A 22,901-nucleotide genomic window follows, 5' to 3' on the forward strand; every position below is an offset into this window, starting at 1 on the left:
AACAGACAGACAGATAGACAGATAGATAGACAGACAAACAGACAGACAGACAGACAGATAGATAGACAGACAGACAGACAGACTGATTGACGAATGGACGGACGGACGAACGGATGGATGGATGGATGGATGGATGGATGGATGGATGGATGGATGAGTAGACAGACAGTTGGACAGTCAGATGGAGAGCTAGACAGATAGATAGACAGATAGACAGACTGACTGATTGACGGATGGACGGACGGACAGACAGACAGACAGACAGATAGATTTGATTCCACAGCTGCACCGCTGCATGAATGCGGGCCTGTAGCTGAACACAGCAGAATGTGACTGACTGCACCCAGAAAAGCAGCACTTGTCGAGGCTGTGTTTGACACCAGAGCTTCAGTTTGATGGAGAAGAGGAAGTGAGTCATTCTGTCAAGCTATTCATGTGACAAAGCGAAGCATCCACGAGGTGGGTGTTACATTAACCACTGTCAATAATAGATTATCTGCTAGTGTACCCCTGTCTGATGTATTTTTCCATTGTCATTGACTGTGATGCTGCATTAGTTACTTCAGAGCAGCCCATCTACGTGATTTTCAGTGGAAATAATATTAGACAATGGAACAACACAGCTGAGCGGTGTTTTTTAGTTTTGAGCAGCTCTATTTAATTATGTTTTGTGTGTGTGTGTGTGTGTGTGTGTGTGTGCGTGCGTGCGTGCATGCGTGTGTGTGTGTGCGTGTTATGTGCAGCTCCCCTCCATCTCATTTTATACTGTATGTATATGAATATCATTTTAATAGAAATATTAATTGAGTTTGTTTGTGATTTTGTGTTCCTATCATAATTGTTTGTTATCTTTTATGGGACACCTGTAGAAAATGTCATTCCCCCAAAAAATGGTCTGAGCAGCTCTCATGGTGTCCATGGTTTGTTAGTTTGTAATAAACGACTTAGCAATTTATTATAAAATAAATACCAAATGGCTTAAATTATTCAAGCTGACAGAATGATTATTCTACAGCCTCTATTAGTCAATTTCCAAAGTCATGAGAAACATAAATTCAGACAAAGTGAGTCCAAACTTTCGATGGTAGTGTACATTCTGTTGATCCTTTTTTACAGTGCATATTGGTTTTATATAATTTATTATAAATATGTACAAACAATTTATAGTATTTGTTTACTTCATGCTTATTATTAATTTGTTAACTTCATGCTTATAATTCATGCTTATTATAAATTTGCAAAAATAAAAGCTTTAAACTCTATTTACACATCACATCATTTGGCTGCAAAAACTTCAAGGTTGCAACAATATCACAGAAAACTGAGAAAATAAAGCAGCTAATATAAAATTTAGTTTGACCTTCACAATCAACTTTTCCTGAAGGTTAAGTATGTCCCTTTAATGACCATTTGTTGTAAGCAGTTCAAAGTACTGTAAAATCATAATTAAAGTGGGATCTTTTTCAAACAGTGTCTAAAGCTTTCGTAATATGTGTGACAACTTATTGATTAGTATAATTTGATGAAAGTGGTGGCTTAGGCCTATACCTTTGCCGAGACTCCACACTTTTACTGTAGGCTAGCCTCGATATTAACGATAGTAGGCTAACTGTGGTATGTTGGCGGAAACTATGGTTACTATGGTACATGTTCAAAAGCGCATTCTTTTAATATTAAGGCCTTGAGTCATTGAGTGGCAACTGCACCTCGAAACCACTGTGTTAAACTTGTCGAAAAGGAACACTTGCATGACCTAAAGAAAAAGTATTTCAAACCACCCAAAGATGAATAGAAGTGCATTATTATTTCATGACCGAGTTTGAAATGAACAGACCGACAGAACTAGATTAACTGCAATGAAATCATAGTTTGTGATATTAATAGACCGAACGCGTCGACGACTTGCAGTGAGTTTATCTCTGAGAATACATCAAAACATATATGTATATGACTAATTTTATTAGTTATATTAGCAAAGTGTATTTTATAAACTTTTAGTGATCACCAAAAACCATGCGAAAGTTTTAACACTCTTTGGAAGTTGTTGAAGAACTGCCCTCAGTTCATCGATGTGAATGACTAGGCTTGTTTATGAAGCGACAGAGTTGCATTACAACAAACACTTGAATCGGTCAAATAAAATAAACTAGAGAAACATAGTTGCCGCCGCGGTTACAGTCATTATGCTTTAAAAAGTGTGATTCTGTACATGATAAAACTATGGTTAGAAGCCGACTGAGTTACTTGGTGGCTTACCTGTGTCACAGGATCTCTGTCTCCATTGGGACTTCTGTATCGATGCAAATGATGTTTAAATATTTGATGTTAGAAAATTCCTGCCATACAATTCTCACTGTAAACATACAAAGCCATGGAGGACTGAGCGCAAACGGGTCCTAAAGCCCGCAGTGTTACATTCGGGCCATCGACAAATACTGTATATTACCACGGTAACGCAAGTTATAGAATGAAATATAAATATAATAAACACTTTTTAATAAATGATAGCTAAATACATTTGATAATGATAATAAATACATTTACATAGTTAAATCATATATAGCTAGCTACTACAGTTATTGTTGTTACTGTAAGATTCTAATAAGTTAAAAGTACATGTAAAGAAAGAAATACAAAAAAGAAAAATAAATATATAGAGAAATATAAGACAGAATATTGTATATAGCTACTGAAGCTGTCTGAATCTTCTTTATCTTGTATTTGTTTTCGATGACTAAAATACTGTTGGTACCATGTAGGCTACAGTCATGATACAATGATACAGAATTCACGTAGCCTACCTACTGAACGTAGTTTTGTGTAATTCTTGCGACTCTGGAGCCCCCTACAGTTAAGTGAGTGGAATTCACTGTCGTAATACACGTGCATTTGTTGCTGCCGTAAAGCAGGCCGCTCGTTTCACGGGATTTCGTACCCGCTCACCAAAACGTAGGCTGCTGATTTGAGGCCTGCTTACTTTATAGGTAGCATTTGCGCAGAAAAAGGTACCTCATTTTGACGATAATAGATAACATGACTGCACAACAGCAACGTACTGTAGGTGGCGCTATACATTTAGATTGTTATGCGCCAAAAAACTAAAGAAGAAGAAGAAGAAAAAGGTACCTCACAAAAGTGATTTTGGACAGACTTATGAGGCAGCATAAAGGTTTAATGATCTATACTCCAAAACAGAGGGAGCTTTGGTGATAAAATTAATAATTATTTACTACAGTACTACTGTATTTTCTCGCTAGAAAAAGTTGGTCAAAAAATGTACACACAAGCTTACCACCAACCACAGCTTTTAGATGTTATTTTTATTTTTTAGCTCACGGAATTGAACACACGATTGTGGGATATCAGAGGCAGCAAAGAATACATCTATCCCGCCTTCAAAAACCAATCAGATGAAGGCATCTCAGAAGACAGGACGTGAAGCTAACAAGTTTTGAAGGGGAGCATGGGAAAGAAACAGAAGCCATTTGCCTTATTACAGTCAGTGTACCCTCAGAATGATTCTGAAATTGATATTTCAAGGTAAAAATGTAGTTGCTTTAAGTGGTGCTCAAATGTACTTCATAAATAGCATGTGTTGCCATGGTACTTGTCCAGAAAACATGCTAATACTTTTTGTTAGTGCACAGTTTTCTTGTAATGTAACCACAGTGGCCAATTGTGCAAACAGCCACAATGTTCAGACTGTGTCATAAGAACTTGTCTTACCAACTAGCAAGTCTTACTTTTCGGATTTCAGAGTAGACCAACCTACAGTTTTATGTATCTGACTAAAAAAAGTTATGACCTAGATGACTAACGTGTAAGACTAGTCTAAACAGCTTATGGAACCAGCCACCATTCTGCTTCTGCCTCTACTTTTTTTGAGGGGGGGATCTCTCACCTTATAATGGAAAATTTGTGGTTGGAAAATTGAGCAAAATAAGGGGTGAGTAGGTGACAGATTACAACTCAAGTTATAACTTGATTTTAATTCACCTTCAGAGCAGAGAAAGAGGGGAAGGTCTGATCTAGTGTATCAGTTTTAATTTTATTTGCACGTCCATTGTGTTAACAACTTCAACATACAGTACAAGTCAGCATTAGTGTAACATACTGTATTTAGCATAAACTCACAGCAGTATGCAGATAACTTGCCCTCAAAAGCATTACAGTTCACACTCTATGTTAGATGTCCCTGAAGATCATGTAGTGAAATGAGCAGTATTAAGCTGGGTATGTAAAGTACATGTTATTCACTGTACTTACATTATACATAGACAGCTTGCTTGTACTTACAAATATTGAAAAGGCCATGTAACAACATGAATCACACTACAGTTGTGGTGAACTAACACTGTTTATCATCTAGGTACAGTGGTTTAAGGGACACCTAAAATAAAGTTGAATCACTAACTTAATTCCATCTTAACCATATCAACATTGCGGTATCCAAATGGACTAATATATTTATTACAGTAATTTTCTTCTCAGCTCATTTTCGTCTTTGTTCAGCTTTCAATGTTTCTGTACAACACACAACAGCAAAAAAACTGAGGGATTGTTAGGGACCAGTGGCAGAGAGAAAAAAGAGGGGCAGATAGCACTCCAAAAGAGGAGGTTTGCACAAAAAGAAACCATTTCCATTCCAAGTAAAACAGTTAGATACAAGAAGAGCAGAAAGTGCTGCTGCCCACCAGTGCATTGGAACAAACACTCATTTACAATTGGTTATATTCATCTTTATGTCTATAGTTATTGATATAAAACAAGCTTTTATGCCCGAAAGATCAAAAAAGTTCCAAGTAACACAAGGAGCCGAGGGTTAAAATAAAGAAAAACACGCATGTATCATTTCACTTAGGTTGCATTGTGTAGTTTGGGTTGCTGTTTTTACAAAAGTGGGTTTTGCTATCATTTAAACCACTAAAAACTGTAATATATACACCAGTTTTGAAGCAGAAATTTGAATAGTCATTGCATGCAGGGTTAAAAACATTATAGAGGGTGGAAGAGTTCACTTTTCTGTTGAAAATGTATAGAGTGAAATTGCAAGACGATGGGTTTCTTAATTTTCTTCAAAATGTGATTGGAATGTGATTCATTTTTGCTAATAAGCAATGGTTAATCTCATTATGTGGCCTTAATGACTCACAATGAGCTTGGCTGCAGATATCATGGAGAGACCGCTGGGGCTTAATTTACTGCTATATTAATTTCACATGTTAAATATTAAATATCTCTAATGAGCCAGTCGATATCTTTTTCGTCCTCTCACCCTCCCACTTTCTGCCTTATTAACTAAATATGCGCTCATTGGCACTGGGAATAGAGCATGTAATCTGCCTCAGGGACTGTGGGCACCGAATTACATCATTGGGAACACAACCACACGCACATTGCATGCCTTCAAACATGGACTCAAAGGCCTGTCTAAAGCTGCAGTGCGAGCTGCTTCATCATGGTCACCAACGCACCACAAAACATTGGTCCATCTACTTTGGTTAGTTTTCGACAGCTGCCGCTGGCTAATGGTTACTGGCTCATGCCAAATCCTAACTTTGATATAGTCAGTTATTAGTCCTATCATAGTTATTAGGGTTTTGATATACATATATATTTTTTTTTCTTTTGAACACAAATCATAAAAATAAATACAGTACTCGACGAAAGTGCAAAAATTGGTCTGAATCTGCATATATCTCAGCTATAATTCATAGAATAGAGGATAGACGGGCTTAGAGCCAAACTTATTGAAGTAAATAAACTGGGGTGGCTAGTTATTTCCATGACACCATTTGTAAGTCAAAAGTTCAAATGTATATTTGGCGATATTCAATTGCACTATGAAAAAAGAAACTGAAGAGTACCGGTGTTACGGCCTATGATACATTATGTACATTGTGACCAAAGATGTTAAGAATTAGTTGTATTAAGTGTGGCCTTAAAAACATGTCTGATGGCAATAGAAACTGTGATGTTAGGTACAGTACATGTAAAATGAACAAATTTGACAACAATACGTAAATATACTAATATCTGTCACATTTGAGTTTTACTGTTGTTTTATCAGTGTTTCCCTCCAACGTTTTTAACCAAACCTTCCCTGATCTCTATGCTATGGTATAGCACAGCAACTGGGTCAAAACATCCTTTGCAGTACAATGGAAATGTGCATAGATATGCCTAAAGGAAAACAAAATTTAATTTAAATCAATGAATAGTAGATATGTTGAGATACGCCGACAACACATAGGTCATAGAAGTGCTTTGTCCAAGTCATTAAGACGGAGAAATGAACAATAATGTATAAGTACAGCTACAATAAATAAAGTAGCTACAGCATAAAAACGGGGAAAGTGTAGACTGTCTTTACTATATGGAACATCAGAGTGTTTTCATGAATCAAATTCATTTTTAATCCTCAGCCGACGGTCTCTAATTTTCATTTGGTGGTTGGCTGAAAACTGCCTTAACATCAGGTTTTGTTTAACTGGCATTTGGAGTTTTATTTTGTCCAGAGAATTTTCATCTCAATTTCAGCGTCATTAAAAGATTAAGCATTACATTTTAGCTGGATATGAATAATAGCCATATTTCAACCTTGTCTTCTGTGGTAAATATTAGCATGTTAGCAAAAATGCTCATGATGGTGTCCAGTTTATATATCACTTTTCATCCATTTTTATCCTACACTATCAAAACACACCCCATTATTTTCTTAAAAAGTGGACTTTAAAACTCACTTTTTCATACAACCCTCCTTCATCCTAAAAATAAAAGTGTCTCACTAGCTCTAGCATGCGGCTAATTGAAAGTAGTGTATGTATACTGTGAATATGCCGGTATACTGGTAAAAAGCTCTGAGGATACTGTGGTATAACTCTCATATGGGTATAATTCTCTTATAATTGACTTTAGCGTTATTTAATCAGAGCCAAAAACCACACTGACGTGGTTATTTTTGCTTTTTTTCCTCTGTTTTTTGTTTTGCTATGACGTATGAGTCTTTTTTGCTACGAGTTCATTAGAGAACATTCTAAGTGTCTTTTCCTGGTCTTACGTCCTGACACACATACTTATCCTCTCATACACCTATCTGTACAGGGAAAAGGAGAGACTGTTAAATGGGCATCTTTCTATAGAGGGGCTGACAGGAAGGAAGGAATACATTTTGCTTTCCCCATGTGTTAGCCAGACACTAGTACTCTATAAGGTTATGCCACTTGGCAATCTGCCGCCTTGGGTTGTCACAGACTTCCCTCCAGTGAGTCACCCCTGATGGAATAGGACTCTGACCACCCAGAACCAGGCGACCCACGACCTCATTCTTCGTGGTGCGGTCAAAATCAATGACCAGAAACTCCACAGAGATGTCCGGCATTAGCTCAGCGGGAACATCGTAGATAAATGATTCATTGAAAACGGGATTGAGTGTGCATTTCTTCACATGCGTCTTCTTCTTGGCTATGCGCTTGCGGCCGTAGAAGACATTCACTTTAACATAAGGGTCTGTGGGTGGAGAAGGGAAATAAAGACATTAGAATTTGTCAAGTTTTTGGCATCATATAGGATCATTCGAATATCTATATATTTGTGTATGTGTGGTGTGTACTTACTGCCTGACAGGCCAGTGATGTCCATGGTTGGCAGGTGTTTGGCCTTAAGGACTACCACATTAAGCCTGTGAGTAACAGGCTGGTAGGACAGAGAGACCAGCAGCTCCCCACGACTTTCACACTACGGAGAAACAGAACAGAAATTGAGCACAAGAAATAGGACACAAATGTTTATAGGCATACACAAAAGTATATCAGATTAATAAATATGGACATGATGTTGAGCCATCCTGTAAGTGATCACAGCACTGATATAGAAGCATTGTCCCAATGGCTCATGATACTCAGCCTCAATGTGATGATACATGGGGCAACTTTTTTGAGCAATGTTGCTTGGGCACTTTCCCATTGAGAATGGGCAACAAATTTGGATACTTTAGATCAGTCAGGTGTCTCACCTGGTTGCCTGTTGACGGCAACATCGCTCAAAAAGTTGCCCCATGTATCATAAACTTCAGAGTCTGTCCAAAAGTAAGGTAAGCCTGGCACAATCATCCATGCTTCCTAAAGCAGTATCAACAAGGGGAACAATACCCATCACCTAGTGCTGTAGTCGAGACCAGCTATTTCGAGTCTGAGTCCAGGTAGAGACCTGACTGAGTAAATTGAGTCAAGGCCCAAGTATAACAATTTTTTTTTATGCACAGTTGTACACGTAGCCTTTCAAAGTATAGTCCATTTGAGGTGTATGCGAATGCAGGAGGTCTACACATGCCCTCTAGAAAGCTTCATTTTTTTCTGCGCTATTTTTCTCCAGAAGTTATGACCGATAAAAATGTCTTTGCACTCTTTTAATCTAAAGTTGCTGCTATCTCACATCCCTTTCACACAAACGCTCATCAATGCGGCTGTTGTACGGTGCATTCCAAACGGGATATATCACCCTCTGAAGGGCACTTCGGAGTGAAAACTATCATGGCCGCCATATTGAAGGGTCGTTCCAAACTGAAGTGCTCAAAATTGGCCACTTCAAAGGGCCCTTTGAAATGAAGGATTTCAAAGGGTACAACTGATGGACACTTCGGGCCCCCATTATCCTTTGCGCAGATTCTTTGCATGATGACAGCGCCTCCGTGTGGGCACATGATGATGACACAGAAGGGCACTTCAAGAAACAGTTGTTTGGTCCCCTACACCCTTCAACCCTTCGAAGCTCTCACTCCGGAAGGTAAACCCTTTCAAGGGATTAGGGCATAGGGATGACCCCTTCCGAATGGAACGCAGGGGTAGTCTCCACAATTTTGTTGTTGTTAAGGTGACGAAATTTGCATCACGTGGACCCTCATGTACATGTAAAAACTGAAGTATACTTTGGCTTTCAGAGTAATAACTGAGACCAGGTTGGCTGATAGCCTTGTGGGCAGCGCGTCGAAATATAGCACTGTTGCACTTTGGGCGTCCTGAGTTTGCGTACCGGCTCACGGCCCTTTGCCAATCCTGTCCCCCCTCTCTCTCCCACTTTGTTTCCTGTCAATATATATACTTTCCTAAAAGGCAAAAATGGCACAAAAAAAATGATTGAGACCATAAGAGGGTCGAGTCTGAGTCAACACAGACCCCTGCATGTGAACTCTTCAGACAGTTTAAATAAGCTTCCTTTTAGGCTGAATGAAGTCTGGTTTTGCTTCAATGTCACACAAACCTGAGCAGCACACACACAGTGTGCTTCTGTCCAAAGACACAATAGCACAGAGCGGATCATATGAATCGATACAGACAGAAAAAAGTATCCGCAGTGTTGTACTACTCAAGACTGTCAAGACTGAGTCCAAATGCTCCCAAGTTTATGACAAGTTTATGAAAACATGCTCTTAAGCTCAAGCTTTAGGCACAGTCTTGTCTCTAGTACCGAGCACTGCCATCACCCTTGTCCAAGAGCTTGCTGTGCCCATGGCCATCATAGCCAACTTGGTGTCAGGGTACTGAGGGATCTAATGGTATCTCTGATCCTGCAACAAGGTCAGGTTTGCAAGTTATTAGATTAAGAGCTAAGGAAATGTTGCAACGCAGGAAAACAGTGTTCTCTTGGCACTCCTGGCCTCTGGGACAAAGCTTGACTAAAACTAAGATAATTATGTGTTGTCTGCTTTTTTTTTTTTGGAAATGATCTCTGGAGTGTCCTTTGGCCAAGAACAGAGGTGTCCAGTCCTGCTCCTGGAGAGCCAAAGTCCTGCAGAGTTTAGCTCCAACCCAAGCGGCAACCTCCCCCTCTCTCTCTCGTGAAGCCAACAAGGAAGTGACTTAAACTGTAATTCATCAACTGGCCGCTAGAGGCTGGCTGCAAAAGGGAGTCAATCCCATAGACTCCCCATGTTAAAATGCCCAACTTCACAGCAGAAAAAAACATGTTTACAGCCTGGTTCAAAAAATGATTTTGGTCTATATAGCTAATTTTGCCCTTGATGACAACTGTGAGGGGGGTGAATTTTTTTATAACTCATCCATTTAAATTATATTAAGCCTTAAAGTTCTGCATAATTAAGGGCGTGGCCACTTGAGTGGCAGGTGGATTGCCGCTGCTGTCACCACTGTCGCGCTAGGTGGGCGTGGCTTCAGCAACCTGCTCCTGCCTATTTGCCCATTTTCGATTATCCGGGAGTGACGCGCGGTGACGCGCTGCCAAGATGGCGACGGCCGCCTCCGCCCAATTTTGAGCTTCAAAAACGCTCTTCGGAAATCTACGGGTGACGTCACGGACACTACGTCCATGTTTTTATACAGTCTATGCTCCAACCCCAATTAAACACACCTGAACCAAGGTAATCAAGGTTTACTAGAAATGTCCTGGCAGGTATTGCCAGAAAAGTTGTAGCTCAACTCTGCAGGCCCTCCAGGACCAGCAAAAGAATAACTGCAAGGTGCACTGCTTGTGTCAAGTCTTTGTAAATATTGGCAGGTACCTTCTGTCACTTAGTTAGGGTCCTTCAACACTACAGGAATATTGGCAGTACAGTGCCTTTCCTTTCAGTATGCATGGGGTACCGTCCTTGTCCCATATGATGTAACTCAGTCTACCTGTATGAATTTATTATCCACTTTGTGTACTGGAAGGAACACCTACTTCATCTCCTGGACAGTGAAATGGACCATAGAGGAAGAGAGAGCATTCACTCCATTTACACCAGAGCCTGTCCTGCTCACACGGGACATTAAATTGCCACTTATTCTCCAGATGGACAAGTTAGAAGGAGAACTGCAATGGTGAGTCATCTGTGCACCTGTCAGTTCTCCCTGGGAAATGGTAATATGGTCATGAGGGTAAGCTGGGTGGAATAATCAAAGGCACCTGTCCATTGTCATAAGAGAAGAGGACAAAAGGAGCGTTGGCATCTCTGCAAGCCATGGTTTAACTCCCACAAGACATTTATTTCTAACCCTGTCTCTGCGAATACAGTCTTGCATTCTGAAACTTATGAGCCAACGCAATTTGTAAGACCCCACTCATAGGAATTTGTATGATTTTTACTAAATCGTATGTATTTTACGAGTTCCTCAATTCGTATCAATTTGTGCGAATGACCTACCCCTAACCCCGGCCCTAAACCTATCCATCACTGGGGTCTAGACAAATCGTACAAATTCGTAAGAGTGAGGTCACACGTACAAATTGGTCGTAAGATAGCGTTGTATAAGCACTGAAACATTCAGCAGCAACCACCTAAAACAGCTTAAGTTGACTTTTATCCCAACTCTTCACAGGACCATGGGTTATGAAGCCCTGTCCCAGAGTAGTAAAAGCAGTAACATCAAATTGTGATTGTAGCAAAGTTCGTAGATGTGGGAAGAAGGAGGCAGGAACCGGCGAACATTAAAACCATTTAATAATAAAATAAACAAACACCGCATAAAACATATATGAAAACACAAAATAAATCCCAGGCCTGGTCCTCTCTCGTCTTCCACTGTCTTCACTCCTCCTTTTATCCTTGCGGAGCTCCTCCTTGGTACTCGAGAACGGTGAGTGGCACAGGTGTCGCTCATTATCATTAAACTCCACCAGCCTTCCTCTGCTCCCACCGCTCTCGGCCCCGCCCCACTCGTCACAGTGATGACACAGGTATACAATGTAAACAAATGCCAAGTGTAAAATAGTGCCAAAATGTAACGGCATAGTTTAACAACAGACAAAAATAAACTGTCTTAATGCAGTGCAGTCCTCATTAAATGTTAATGTGCTTTGTACAGTTGCTGTGTTTAATTTCAGTGCTGAACTTTCACTGTCCCTCAATGGTGGAACAAGCATCCAGCCCCAACCCGATTTGCTGAAGCCACAAAAAAACAGCTTACGATATAAATGAAGCCACTTAAAAAAGACCCTTTCTGTTTTTTTTGTTTTTTTTTTTCAGAACAAGAAAAAGAAACTTAATTCAAGGTATGTTTTTTTAAACTTTTATTTTCTCATGCAGTTTTGATTATTAGGTCAATATGTCTTGTTATGCAGTAAAAATGTCTAAACATTCCTTAAACAAGACAAAAATACAGACTGAAAAAGAAAATAATGCAGATTTATGCAGATTTTTTTGTGACTGCTTATTTTGCTGGCTTCCTAATCTCCTTTGTTATTCCTCAGTCACTTTCTATAAAAGTATCTAATCAAATTAATCCATGTAAAAAATAAATTCCACGGCTTCGTCCGTACCGCATGAAAAGACTTTGCTTCTTATTTTTTCCTCTTGCCATCTCTGTTGTTTTTCTCTTCTTTGAGAGTTAAGATTCCAGTCCTGTTCCTGGTTATCACCATGGCAACTTGTATTAGGAGGCATCCTGGAGCTAAACATGGACTTAAAACAGCCTACATCTTAATGCGTAATGTCTGCAAGTGTTTGTGATTTTCTTTTTAGCTGCACAATGAGACATAGTCTCTACGGGTAACTGTGCTTCTCATATGCCTGTTGATTTGTGTATTTTGGACCAGGTTAATAAAATATTGGGTAACACTTCAGTTTAGGGACTGATTTTCTCTTAAACAGTTGATTATTAACATGCATATTACTAGCATATTGACTGTTTATTAGTATTTATAAAGCACATATTAATGCCTTATTCTGCATGACCACATTTTCGATCCCTTAATCCTACCCCATACCTAAACTTAACAACTACTTAATAATCAGCAAATTAGGAGTTTAATAGTTAGTTAATATCAGAGCTGGATAGATTACTTACAAATTGTAGTCCACTACTGATTACAGATTACATGATGAAAACTGTAGTTAGTAACGTAATCTTACTAATTTTACGTAATGAATTCTGAATACTTTTTAGATTACTTTTAGATTACTTTTTTTATCAAACGTGTTTTAAACTTACCATTACCCAGCACTAGGGATGTAACGGTATGAAAATTTCATATCACGATTATAGTGACCAAAGTTATCACGATTATCAATACTATCACGGTTTTGTTAAAATTAGATGAAAATGTTCAAAAAGAACTGATACACACACTGATAACATTTCAATAATTTTTATATTTGAAAATCAACAAACAACAAATACAATTAGCAGCTATATGCACTTTTTTAGCATAAATGCGTTTCCCCCTTTTGCAGCGACTTTCTTCTTGCAAGATCAGCAGACAGGGTGACCGTCCTCGATTAAATTGCCTTCAGTACTCTTGTAAAAGCCAAAATACGACCAGACCACCGATTTGGTTCTCTTAGATGGCTGAAAAATCTCCCGAGCGCTGTCACTGCCTTCCGCCATTTCGTCTCGGGCAAAAAAAACAACAACAACACTGCATGCTGCTTCTGCGTCAGACTGATGCTGGCTGGACAGGATTTACCACGAGTTTTCAAAATCGCGATAATCAAATACGGTTTTGATGATAATTAAATTTTAAACGATAATACTAACCGTCAGGGCATTTTATCGTGAAACCAGTAATCGTTCCATCCCTACCCAGCACTGGTTAATAATGAGAAATATTGAATACATGTGCAACTCTATTTAGATTTATAAAGATGCACATGTTAATGTTACACTTTGTTTCACTTGTATGTCATATTGCATATCCATGCAAAGCATTCAAATGACTGGATGTAATGTGTAAAAAAATTTGCTATTTAAAATTTAAAAAAAATTACCCAGATAATGTTTCTCCATAATTTATGAGATTTGGAGGTAATGCTTGAGCAATTTGAGAATTTGTTGTTTATGCTTTAGATACTGCCAATACATTGATTGTGTACCTTTAAGTTCAAAAGTAAAAAAAAAAAAATTTACATGAACACTTTAATACAGATGCCTACCAATATGAATGAGATCCTCATGTTTTCCCCTTAGCTAAACCTCATTAACAAGGCTACTCTTATTTCACACACATTAATTTTCTTTATCTTCCATGAAAATATTCTTCAGGAAGTGCTATAAAGCTATAAAGAGCTACATTTTGAGTGTTTTGAGTTGACTTATGTACATTTCAGAGCGTATGCGCGATCGTGCATGCAGCTTGTTGCCGCTGCTCCTGTGTGTTTTTTTATTTCTGTTATATTAACTTTATTAGTGCGGTTTTTTCTTATTGTATTTTTTTTGTGAGCTCTTTGAAGTTGTGCCCTTTCAAGGATGCTTCATACCGGAGTTAACACCTGTTGGATATGCTGCTCGGATTGTTTACTCCCGGGACCAGCTGATCTATCTAAAGCCGGCCAGCTTAGCGATTCAACCAACTGATTTACCTACTGAAATCTGGAGGAAAACTCATAGCGGATGTAGGGGAGGAACAAGACAACAGGGGAAGAGAGCTGTGCTGAGACGGGAGAGACTTAAGGAGAAGAGGAGATTCAAGCCAAGTCTCCCCTCTTATTATGGGCCATGTGAGATCACTGGCTAATAAGATGGAGGAGCTGACAGGGCTAGTCAGAAGCCAGACGGAGTACCGGGAATGCAGTATCATGTGCTTCACGGAAACATGGTTGCATCAGGACATACCAGATCAGAACGTCTCCATTGAGGGCTTTCAGACAGTTCGGGCCGACCGGGATTGCAACGAGAGCAGTAATAGAAAAGGAGGGGGGCTTGCCATTCTGGTTAATAACAGATGGTGCAACCCTTGTCATATTACGGTTAAGGAGCGGATATGTTGCCCGGACATTAAACTATTAGCCGTGGGGCTTCGGCCTTATTATCTGCCCAGAGAGATTTCACATGCCATTGTAGTAGCTTTATATATTCCGCCATCAGCTAACCCTAATGTCTGCGAGCAGCGTTATTCATAATGTTACATCACAATTGCAGACCAGACATCCGAATGCTCTTATCACCATTTCGGGCGACTTCAATTACGTTACTATGGAAAAAACATTGCCAACTTTAACACAGTATGTAAACTGTCCGACCAGAGAAGAGAGTACACTTGATTTAATGTATGCAAACGTGAAGAATGGATACGGTTCGTCCCCCCTCCCTCCACTGGGTAGGTCAGACCACAATTTGGTGTACCTCAGCCCCTGTTATATGCCTCTGGTTAAGAGCAAGCCTGTGACCACCAGAATCGTGAGGAGATGGACGGATGAGGCTTATGAGGCACTTCAGGCTTGTTTTGAGGTTACTGACTGGCAGGCTCTCTTTGAGCCACACGCAGAGGATATTGATGGACTCACAGAGTGCATCACCGATTATATGAATTTCTGTGTTGACTGCACCGTACCATCAAGCACTATCCTTTGTTATCCCAACAACAAGCCATGGGTAACAAAAGACATCAAGGCCATCTTGAATGCGAAGAAGAGGGCATTTAGGGAGGGAGACAGAGGGGAGGTGAAGAGAGTGCAGAGGAAACTTAAAGTTAAAATCACAGAGGCTAAAGACACTTATAGGAGAGAGTTGGAGGGGAAGCTTCAGCAGAACAATTTAAGAGAGGTTTGGAGTGGCATGAGGACCATCACGGGTTTTCAAAGGTCCAACAGTGGAGGTGTTGGTGGCGGAGTAGAAAGGGCCATCAAACTTAATCTGTTTTTTAATAGATTTGATGATGTTTCTGCCCTTCCTCCCCAGGACTCCTCTGTTTGTCCACCATCATTAGCCACTCAACTCTCGGAACCTACCCCTCCGCATAGACCCCCTGCCCTCTTAAAGCCTTCACCTTCTTCACCCTCTCCCCCTCTTCAGAGCATTTTACCCTGTCCTCTCCCACCTGACTCTGCACCTTTTTCTACACCTGACCATGTGAGAAGACAGCTGAGGAAGCTCCACTCCAGCAAAGGCTGCAGGCCCGGATAAGATCCATCCCAAGGTGCTTAAAGCCTGTGCCTCCCAGCTTTGTGGTGTACTTCACCATGTCTACAGCATGAGCCTGAGACTGCAGAAGGTCCCTCTGTTATGGAAGACTTGTTGCATCGTTCCTGTTCCAAAAAAGTCTCGTTCCAGTGACCCTAAGAATTACAGGCCCGTGGCTTTAACGTCCCATATTATGAAGATTCTGGAGAGACTGGTGCTGGAGGAGCTCAGGCCCATGCTTAGGCCTTTTATAGATCCTCTTCAGTTTGCCTACCAGCCCCACCTAGGAGTTGAGGACGCTATCATCTACATGCTGGATCGAGCTTATACTTACCTGGATAAGGCAGCAAGCACTGTGAGAGTCATGTTTTTTTACTTCTCCAGGTGCTTTTAACACCATTCGTCCGGCTCTACTGGGTGAGAAGCTGACAGTGATGCAGGTGGATGCCTCCCTCGTGTCCTGGATTGTGAACTACCTTGACTGGCAGACCACAGTATGTTCGGTTGCAGCATTGTGTGTCGAGCTGTCTCCTTTCCTCTTCACCCTGTATACTGCAGATTTCAGCTATTGTACTGAGTCCTGCCATCTTCAGGATTTTTCTGATGACTCAGCTATAGTTGGTTGCATCAGCGGTGGTGAGAAGGCTGAGTACAGGACTACAGTGGATAACTTTGTCACATGGTGTGAGTGGAACCATCTACAGCTCAATGTGACAAAAACAAAGGAGCTGGTGGTCGACCTGCGGAGGACTATGGCACCTATGACCCGTTTCCATTCATGGGGTCTCAGTGGATATTGTAGAGGATTATAAATACCTGGGAGTCCACATGAACAATAAACTGGACTGGACTAAGAACTCTGAAGCTGTCTACAAAAAGTGCCAGAGCCGCCTCTATTTTTTGAGGAGGCTGAAGTCCTTTAACATCTGTAGGACGATGCTGAAGATGTTCTACGAGCCTGTGGTAGCAAGTGCTATCTTTTTTGCTGTTGTATGCTGGGGCAGCGGACTGTATAGTTATTTAAATCTTAGAAGTTTTATTTTTATTTCTTGTATATAGATTTCTATTTGTATTTTTATCTTAATGTTTTGAAGCTGCGGTAATGAACCTAATTTCCCTCCGGGATTAATAAAGTATTTCTGATTCTGATAAGCAAGAGTACCGAGTATGGCGCTGCCGCAGTATGTCACTCACTCTTCATAATCACCCATCTCTCTCTCTACCAGTCTCTCTCGCCACACGGACTGCACCCCATCTGTTCCCTGAGCTTTTTCTCCTTCCTTCTCTCCTATAATCCTTTCTCTCGCTCTCCCTCTTGGCTGAATCAATTGTCCACCACTCCCAGCCAACACCCTAATGCTCCTGTCTTGTGGAGTCATAGGCACTGATTCAATTTAAGATACTCTCTCTATAGAAGAGTATAAAGCAGACAGGAAGTTCTCTGATTTGAACAAGCTTACTCTGCATATTTTGTATGCTGATTTACAAAGCCGTACACAAGCGGGAAAACAAGCTCAAATACTTATTTGCCTTTGAGCACTAAAGATTTCCTGCCGCCAGAGAGAATGAGATTATGAACATCGCTTATAATGCTATTGTTCCTGTTTTGATGGAAATACAGCAGCGTATTAGGCTATGATTACTTGTTATGCAACAACTTTTACAGTGTTCAGCTTGTGTTGGAGAGCAAATGGATGCAAAGCCTTCTCTGTCTGATTTAATGGGTGTTTACTGAGGCCTCTTTTACACCTGCTATCTTTCTTGTGGGATATGATCACAAGTAAACAATCCAATGCAGTAAATACAGGTGCAAAAAAGGTCCAAAACATTTTGTGATCACAAACTATAGGACATTGCACATTGGAGTGTAAACGCTAATCTGTTCTGATGTCTCCCAGACAGTATCAAAGAACTGCCTAGTCACCTGTCAATCATCCATTACACTAAAAAAGAGGTTTTAAATTTACTTTATACATAAAAAATAAGAAAAATCCTTTAATATATATCTGGTCCGAAGCTCCACCAGTTGTACATCTTAAGTTCAATTAACACAACTGCTAATGAGCATTCGGTTTGAAACTAAAGTATATTTTAAGCAATGGTCTGCCGAATTGTTGATGTTATTGATTGATTGATTGATTGATTGATTGAGTAATGTACAATACAGTTTAACATTTATGGGGTCAGTACTTTATTATTATCATTATTATTAACATTCATATTTAGCAAGGATACATTAAATTGATCAAAAGGGAGAGTAAAGACATTTACAATATTACAAATATTTCTATTTTAATTAAATGCCTTTTTTACTTTCTATTCATCAAAGAATCCTGAAAAACAAAATTTTATCCTGATTTACACAAAAAGCAGGACAATCATTTTCAACATTGATAATAATAAGAAATGTTTCATTCAGCACCAAATCAGCATATTAAAATAATTCAAGAGAATAAACTACATTTGAAAATATAAAAATAGAAAACAGTTGTAATGTAGTAATAATGTAATAGTAATATTAGTGATGTCAAACGATTAATCGCGATTAATCGCATCCAAAATAAAAAGTTTTTGTTTACATATGTGTGTGCTGTGTATATTTATTATGTATATATATAAATACACACACATACAGTATTTTGAAAATATTTACATGTATATATTTATATTAATGTAATTTATATTATATAAAAATTTATTTAATATATAAACAACATATTTTTACTGAAATATATACATGCATGTTTGTGTATTTATATATACATAATAAATATACACAGAACACAAAACATATATTATATGATTATTAAGGCTTATTAAGCTTATTAAGCCTCTCATCAAAAAACCACAACTTGACCCCAAAGAACTAGTTAATTACAGACCGATCTCGAATCTCCGTAAACAAAAACTTTTTTTGGATGTGATTAATCACGATTAATCGTGTGACAGCACTAATAATAATGTAATAATATTTCACTAAATTACTGGCTTGACTGTACTTTTGATCAAATAAATGCCGCCTTGATGAGCAGAAGAGACTTCTTTCAAAAACATTAAAAAATCTTACCAACCCCAAATGTTTTGAACAGTAGTGTTGTTACAAAACCAGTATACAGTATAGTATAGTTACAAAAGCAGACCCTCCCTTTTAAAAAACAATCCAAGTGGTTAAAGGAGTCGCATTTCCCATCAATAACATTCATCAATATCAGGTGTAAACAGGCGTAAGAGACTACAGAAGCATAGAAAGTATCAATCATTTTCTAAAACTGAATAACTGAAGCGATGTTAAAGGGGTGATATGATGCTTTTTTAAAGATCATTATTTTGTGTATTTGGTGTAACCGAATATGTTTACATGCTTTAATGTTCAAAAAACACATTATTTTTCAAATACTGTACATTATTGTAGGTCCTCTATGCCCCGCCTCTCTCAAACGCTTCGTTTTCTACAAAGTCCCTCCTTCCGACAAGCGCAGTCTGCTCTGATTGGCCAGCTGACCCAGTGCATTGTGATTGGCCGAACACCGCAAGCACTCGTCGGAAATGTAACACCCCTTACCATAATCGCGAGCTTCATCTATCAAAATAAATGTAAAGACAGAGCCCGAAAGGGGAACAGAGTCGCGCACACACACACACACACGATGCGCAAAACTCCGCATTTGAACAGTCAATAGCAAATACTTAAACTAATAACAAAACAGTAGCTGATTCAGAAGCGCCAGATTGTCATAGCAAAGTCAGAATTACCTCCTCTCCTAGGTTCACGAAACGGTCGTCCATAAAATGCATTGCTGTTCTGTTGTAAGTAATCTTAAAGATTCCTAAATGCATCTACTTTCGGAAGGCCAAATAAAGTCCTTTTGCTTTCGCCTAGAAACACACAGCGTCTCCCTGACATAGCTGCTTCAACACTAACTGCGGTTACTGAAACCACGCCTTCTTTCTTTGCGTGCACATTTGGGCCACATTATGCAAATATTCCCACATAGTGACCTAGATATGTGGGGGCGTGTTAGAACGAGCCGTTTTAGGGGGGCGTGGCAGAGTCTTAACTTTGATAAAGAATATCTCTTTGGTTTTGAGACTTTAGTCTTTGCAACTTCAGGGATCTTATCTATGCACAATCAGCTTAACACTCCAAAGAGAAAGGAAAACTTGAAATCGCATCATATGACCCCTTTAATCGTTTGGTTTGTGGGTTTCATTGCTAATGATGTGAGAATAAGCACTAGTTTCCAGATGGTTGTACTGATGGATGTGCCCCCCTGCAGTCCTGGCCTTTATGGCTACACTCTCTGTCTGCTATAATGCCGCTTTAATGGCTCGTGGATCAATAGATGCTCTCACCACCCATAAAGCCCAGCCCAAACATACAAATATATGTGGAACAATATGGCATACATCTACATAATATAACATCTATAGTTCGAAACACAGGATGATTTCAGAAGAATGATTTGATGTTTGTCCATTCAAAATGCACTGTGATATACAACTGAGATGCGATTTGGTGTCTGAAAACATTACATTCAGTTATGTAAAGTACTCTTATAAATTGTTATTCTTATTATTGTTGCTTGTCTAAAAAAAACTATTTGTAGTCTTACAGTTACACATGCGGCTACAAAGGTCTTAAAAATCGCAAGTCGAAAGCTCATGTATCATCTTAAATGCCAAAAAAAGGATCGAAATGTCAACACAATAAAATCAGCGCCTCTTTGACTTGGTCTTGGAAAAGCTGTGGGATAATAGCTTCACTGAGCTGGAATTGATGCCAGCGCTGCCACTCTGAAACTGCTTGTATAGGAACGCTTAACCTGGGGCAAAGAGCTCAAAATCTTTTCTTTTACCACATTTCCTAGATCAGGTTTGTGCCTAGGGAAGCCGTAGGAAGCCTTTCGCCCACAACAGCTGCCGCTAACTGTAAAATATCTTGGGAGATCCATAAAGGTTCAAGCGGCATCTCATGGGAATGATTAAGTTTAACGATCGCTGTGTCGCATAACAGCCCAGGAATATGACACCGTTCACAGGCCCAGCCGCACCCAATACTGACGTTTTCACATTTACTAATTATGTAAAGATTGTAGTGATGCACCGAAATTATTTGATTGAAACAACAATTGTCAGTCTCCGATTAAATATTTTTGGAGGGATGAAATCACTGACCGAAACAATGACATTTAATTAGTGTTTCTCTGATGGTGCATTTTGACTGTGTCAAAGTTTATTTCATGCACACAATGTGGATAATTTACGACAAGTAAACATGTCAGCTGTGTGGATGCTAGTACAGGATTAACAAAACTGATTGCATGTTTTTATTCAATATTGATCTGCATTCTTGGTAACACTTTAGATTAAGGAACACATTCACTATTAACCAAGAGTTTTCCCTGAATAAACTCAATTTGCTGCATACTGATAGTAAGTAGGGTAGTTGTTGTAGTACAGTAGTTATATTTAGGTATTGCATAGGGTTAAGGAATCTAAAATATGGCCATGCAGGTTTTATAAGTGCTAATAATCAGCCAATATGCTATATGCACGCTAATAAGCAACTAGTTAATAATAAATACTGTTCCTAATCTAAAGTGTTACCGAATTCGTACATTTCCAGATCAATCTTTTAGGGCTGTTTTCAGTTGATGCATGAACAAAACTTGATAAAACATTATTTACTAGCATTCCTCCCATCCAATAAATTGTAATAAGCTTTGTTCTTTGTTACTTTTGATATGTGACAAAGTCTCAGCTTATAGATTCTGTCAATTTTGTTATGAAATTGAAACGATAAATACTTTTTGGTGCTCTTTAAAGGACTAGTTAACCCAAAAAAGAAAAATTGCTAGTCATTTACTCACCCTCAGGCCATCCAAGATGTAGATATCTTTTTTCCTCAGTAGAACAGTAAAGAAGATTCTTAGCTGAACTCATGGTCCTTGGTGATTCATAAAATGCAAGTCAATGGCTGCCTTCATTTTGAGAGTCAAAAAGAGCAACACAAGCAACAAAAAATGAATACCCATGGCTCTTGACGAAATATTGAGGTCTTATGAAGCGAAACGTTTGGTCTGTGCAAGAAACTGAACATTAATTACAACATTATTACCTGTAATCCAGAGCCTCAGACAAACAGGGAAATCCAATTATTTTCCACTAACTGGTTCTTTCAGACAGTTTGTCTATTTAATCATGCAATGGCCTAACATATTACGCAATTAAAGCACTCAATAATGATGTGAAACGTGGATGTTTTACATGTCTAAAGCATATAAAAGGTCTTCACCAACTCATATGAAGCTCATATCAGCTTGCATCGTATAATTTTCTCAGTTCAATGACAGTGCGCTGGAGCGCTGAATGAGTCGGTAAAAAACAGCATCATAGGATCATATACGGCGGTATTTTGGCTCATTTTGAGTTGAAGTTACTGTCAAGCGTCCGAAAGTGAGTTTTGATTGAGTAACTTATAGGTCTGTGCTGCAGATTTGGTGAACTGGTTCAACTATTTCACCAAAAAGAACCGGTTCATTGAACGATTCATTGGCAAACCGGACATCACTCCAGACTGTTTACCTGAGGCTATGGATTACAAGTAATAATATTGTAAATAATGTTTCGTTTCTTGCACATACTGATTGTTTTGTTTTATAAAACCTCAATATGTCGTCAGAAGCCACGAGTCAGAAGTCAGAAGTATTATTTTTGTATTGCTTATATATGATTTGTTTTACCGGTAGCCACTAACCTGCATTTTATGAATAACAAGGACCATGATTTCAGCTAAAAATCACTGATCTACTTCTATTAAACAATATGTGACCCTGGAGCACAAACCCAGTCTTAAGTCTCTGGGGTATATTTGTAGCAATAGCCAAAAATACATTGTATGGGTCAAAATTATCGATTTTTCTTTTATGCTAAAAATCATTAGGATATTAATTAAAGATCATGTTCCATGAAGATATTTTGTAAATTTCCTACCATAAATATATCAAAACATAATTTTTTATTAGTAATATGCATTGCTAAGAACTTCATTCGGACAACTTTAAAGGC

General features: G+C 39.0%; 1 protein-coding gene and 1 long non-coding RNA gene across 4 annotated transcripts in view; both read right to left on the bottom strand.

Moving 5' to 3' along the window:
* The window catches only part of LOC107745053 (uncharacterized), an 8,297-nt gene extending 5,918 nt beyond the window's left edge, over positions 1-2,379 (bottom strand). Inside the window, exon 1 of the long non-coding RNA XR_001640560.1 lies at positions 2,257-2,379. This is a non-coding gene — a long non-coding RNA (uncharacterized LOC107745053). The remainder of the gene's footprint in view (positions 1-2,256) is intronic.
* Positions 2,380-5,616: 3,237 nt separating this feature from the next.
* Positions 5,617-22,901, bottom strand: part of LOC107745033 (synaptotagmin-11-like) — a 35,742-nt gene continuing 18,457 nt past the window's right edge. For all 3 annotated transcript variants that reach the window (XM_016558864.1, XM_016558863.1, XM_016558862.1), the window contains exons 4-5: positions 7,617-7,737; positions 5,617-7,509 (exon numbers count right to left, since the gene is read on the bottom strand). In XM_016558864.1, coding sequence (XP_016414350.1) covers positions 7,199-7,509; positions 7,617-7,737 — 432 coding nt within the window. In that variant the 3' untranslated portion in view covers positions 5,617-7,198. The remainder of the gene's footprint in view (positions 7,510-7,616; positions 7,738-22,901) is intronic.

Source organism: Sinocyclocheilus rhinocerous, unplaced genomic scaffold (genome assembly GCF_001515625.1).
Source record: "Sinocyclocheilus rhinocerous isolate Xijiao unplaced genomic scaffold, SAMN03320098_v1.1 scaffold438, whole genome shotgun sequence".
NCBI classification, from domain to species: Eukaryota; Metazoa; Chordata; class Actinopteri; order Cypriniformes; family Cyprinidae; genus Sinocyclocheilus; species Sinocyclocheilus rhinocerous.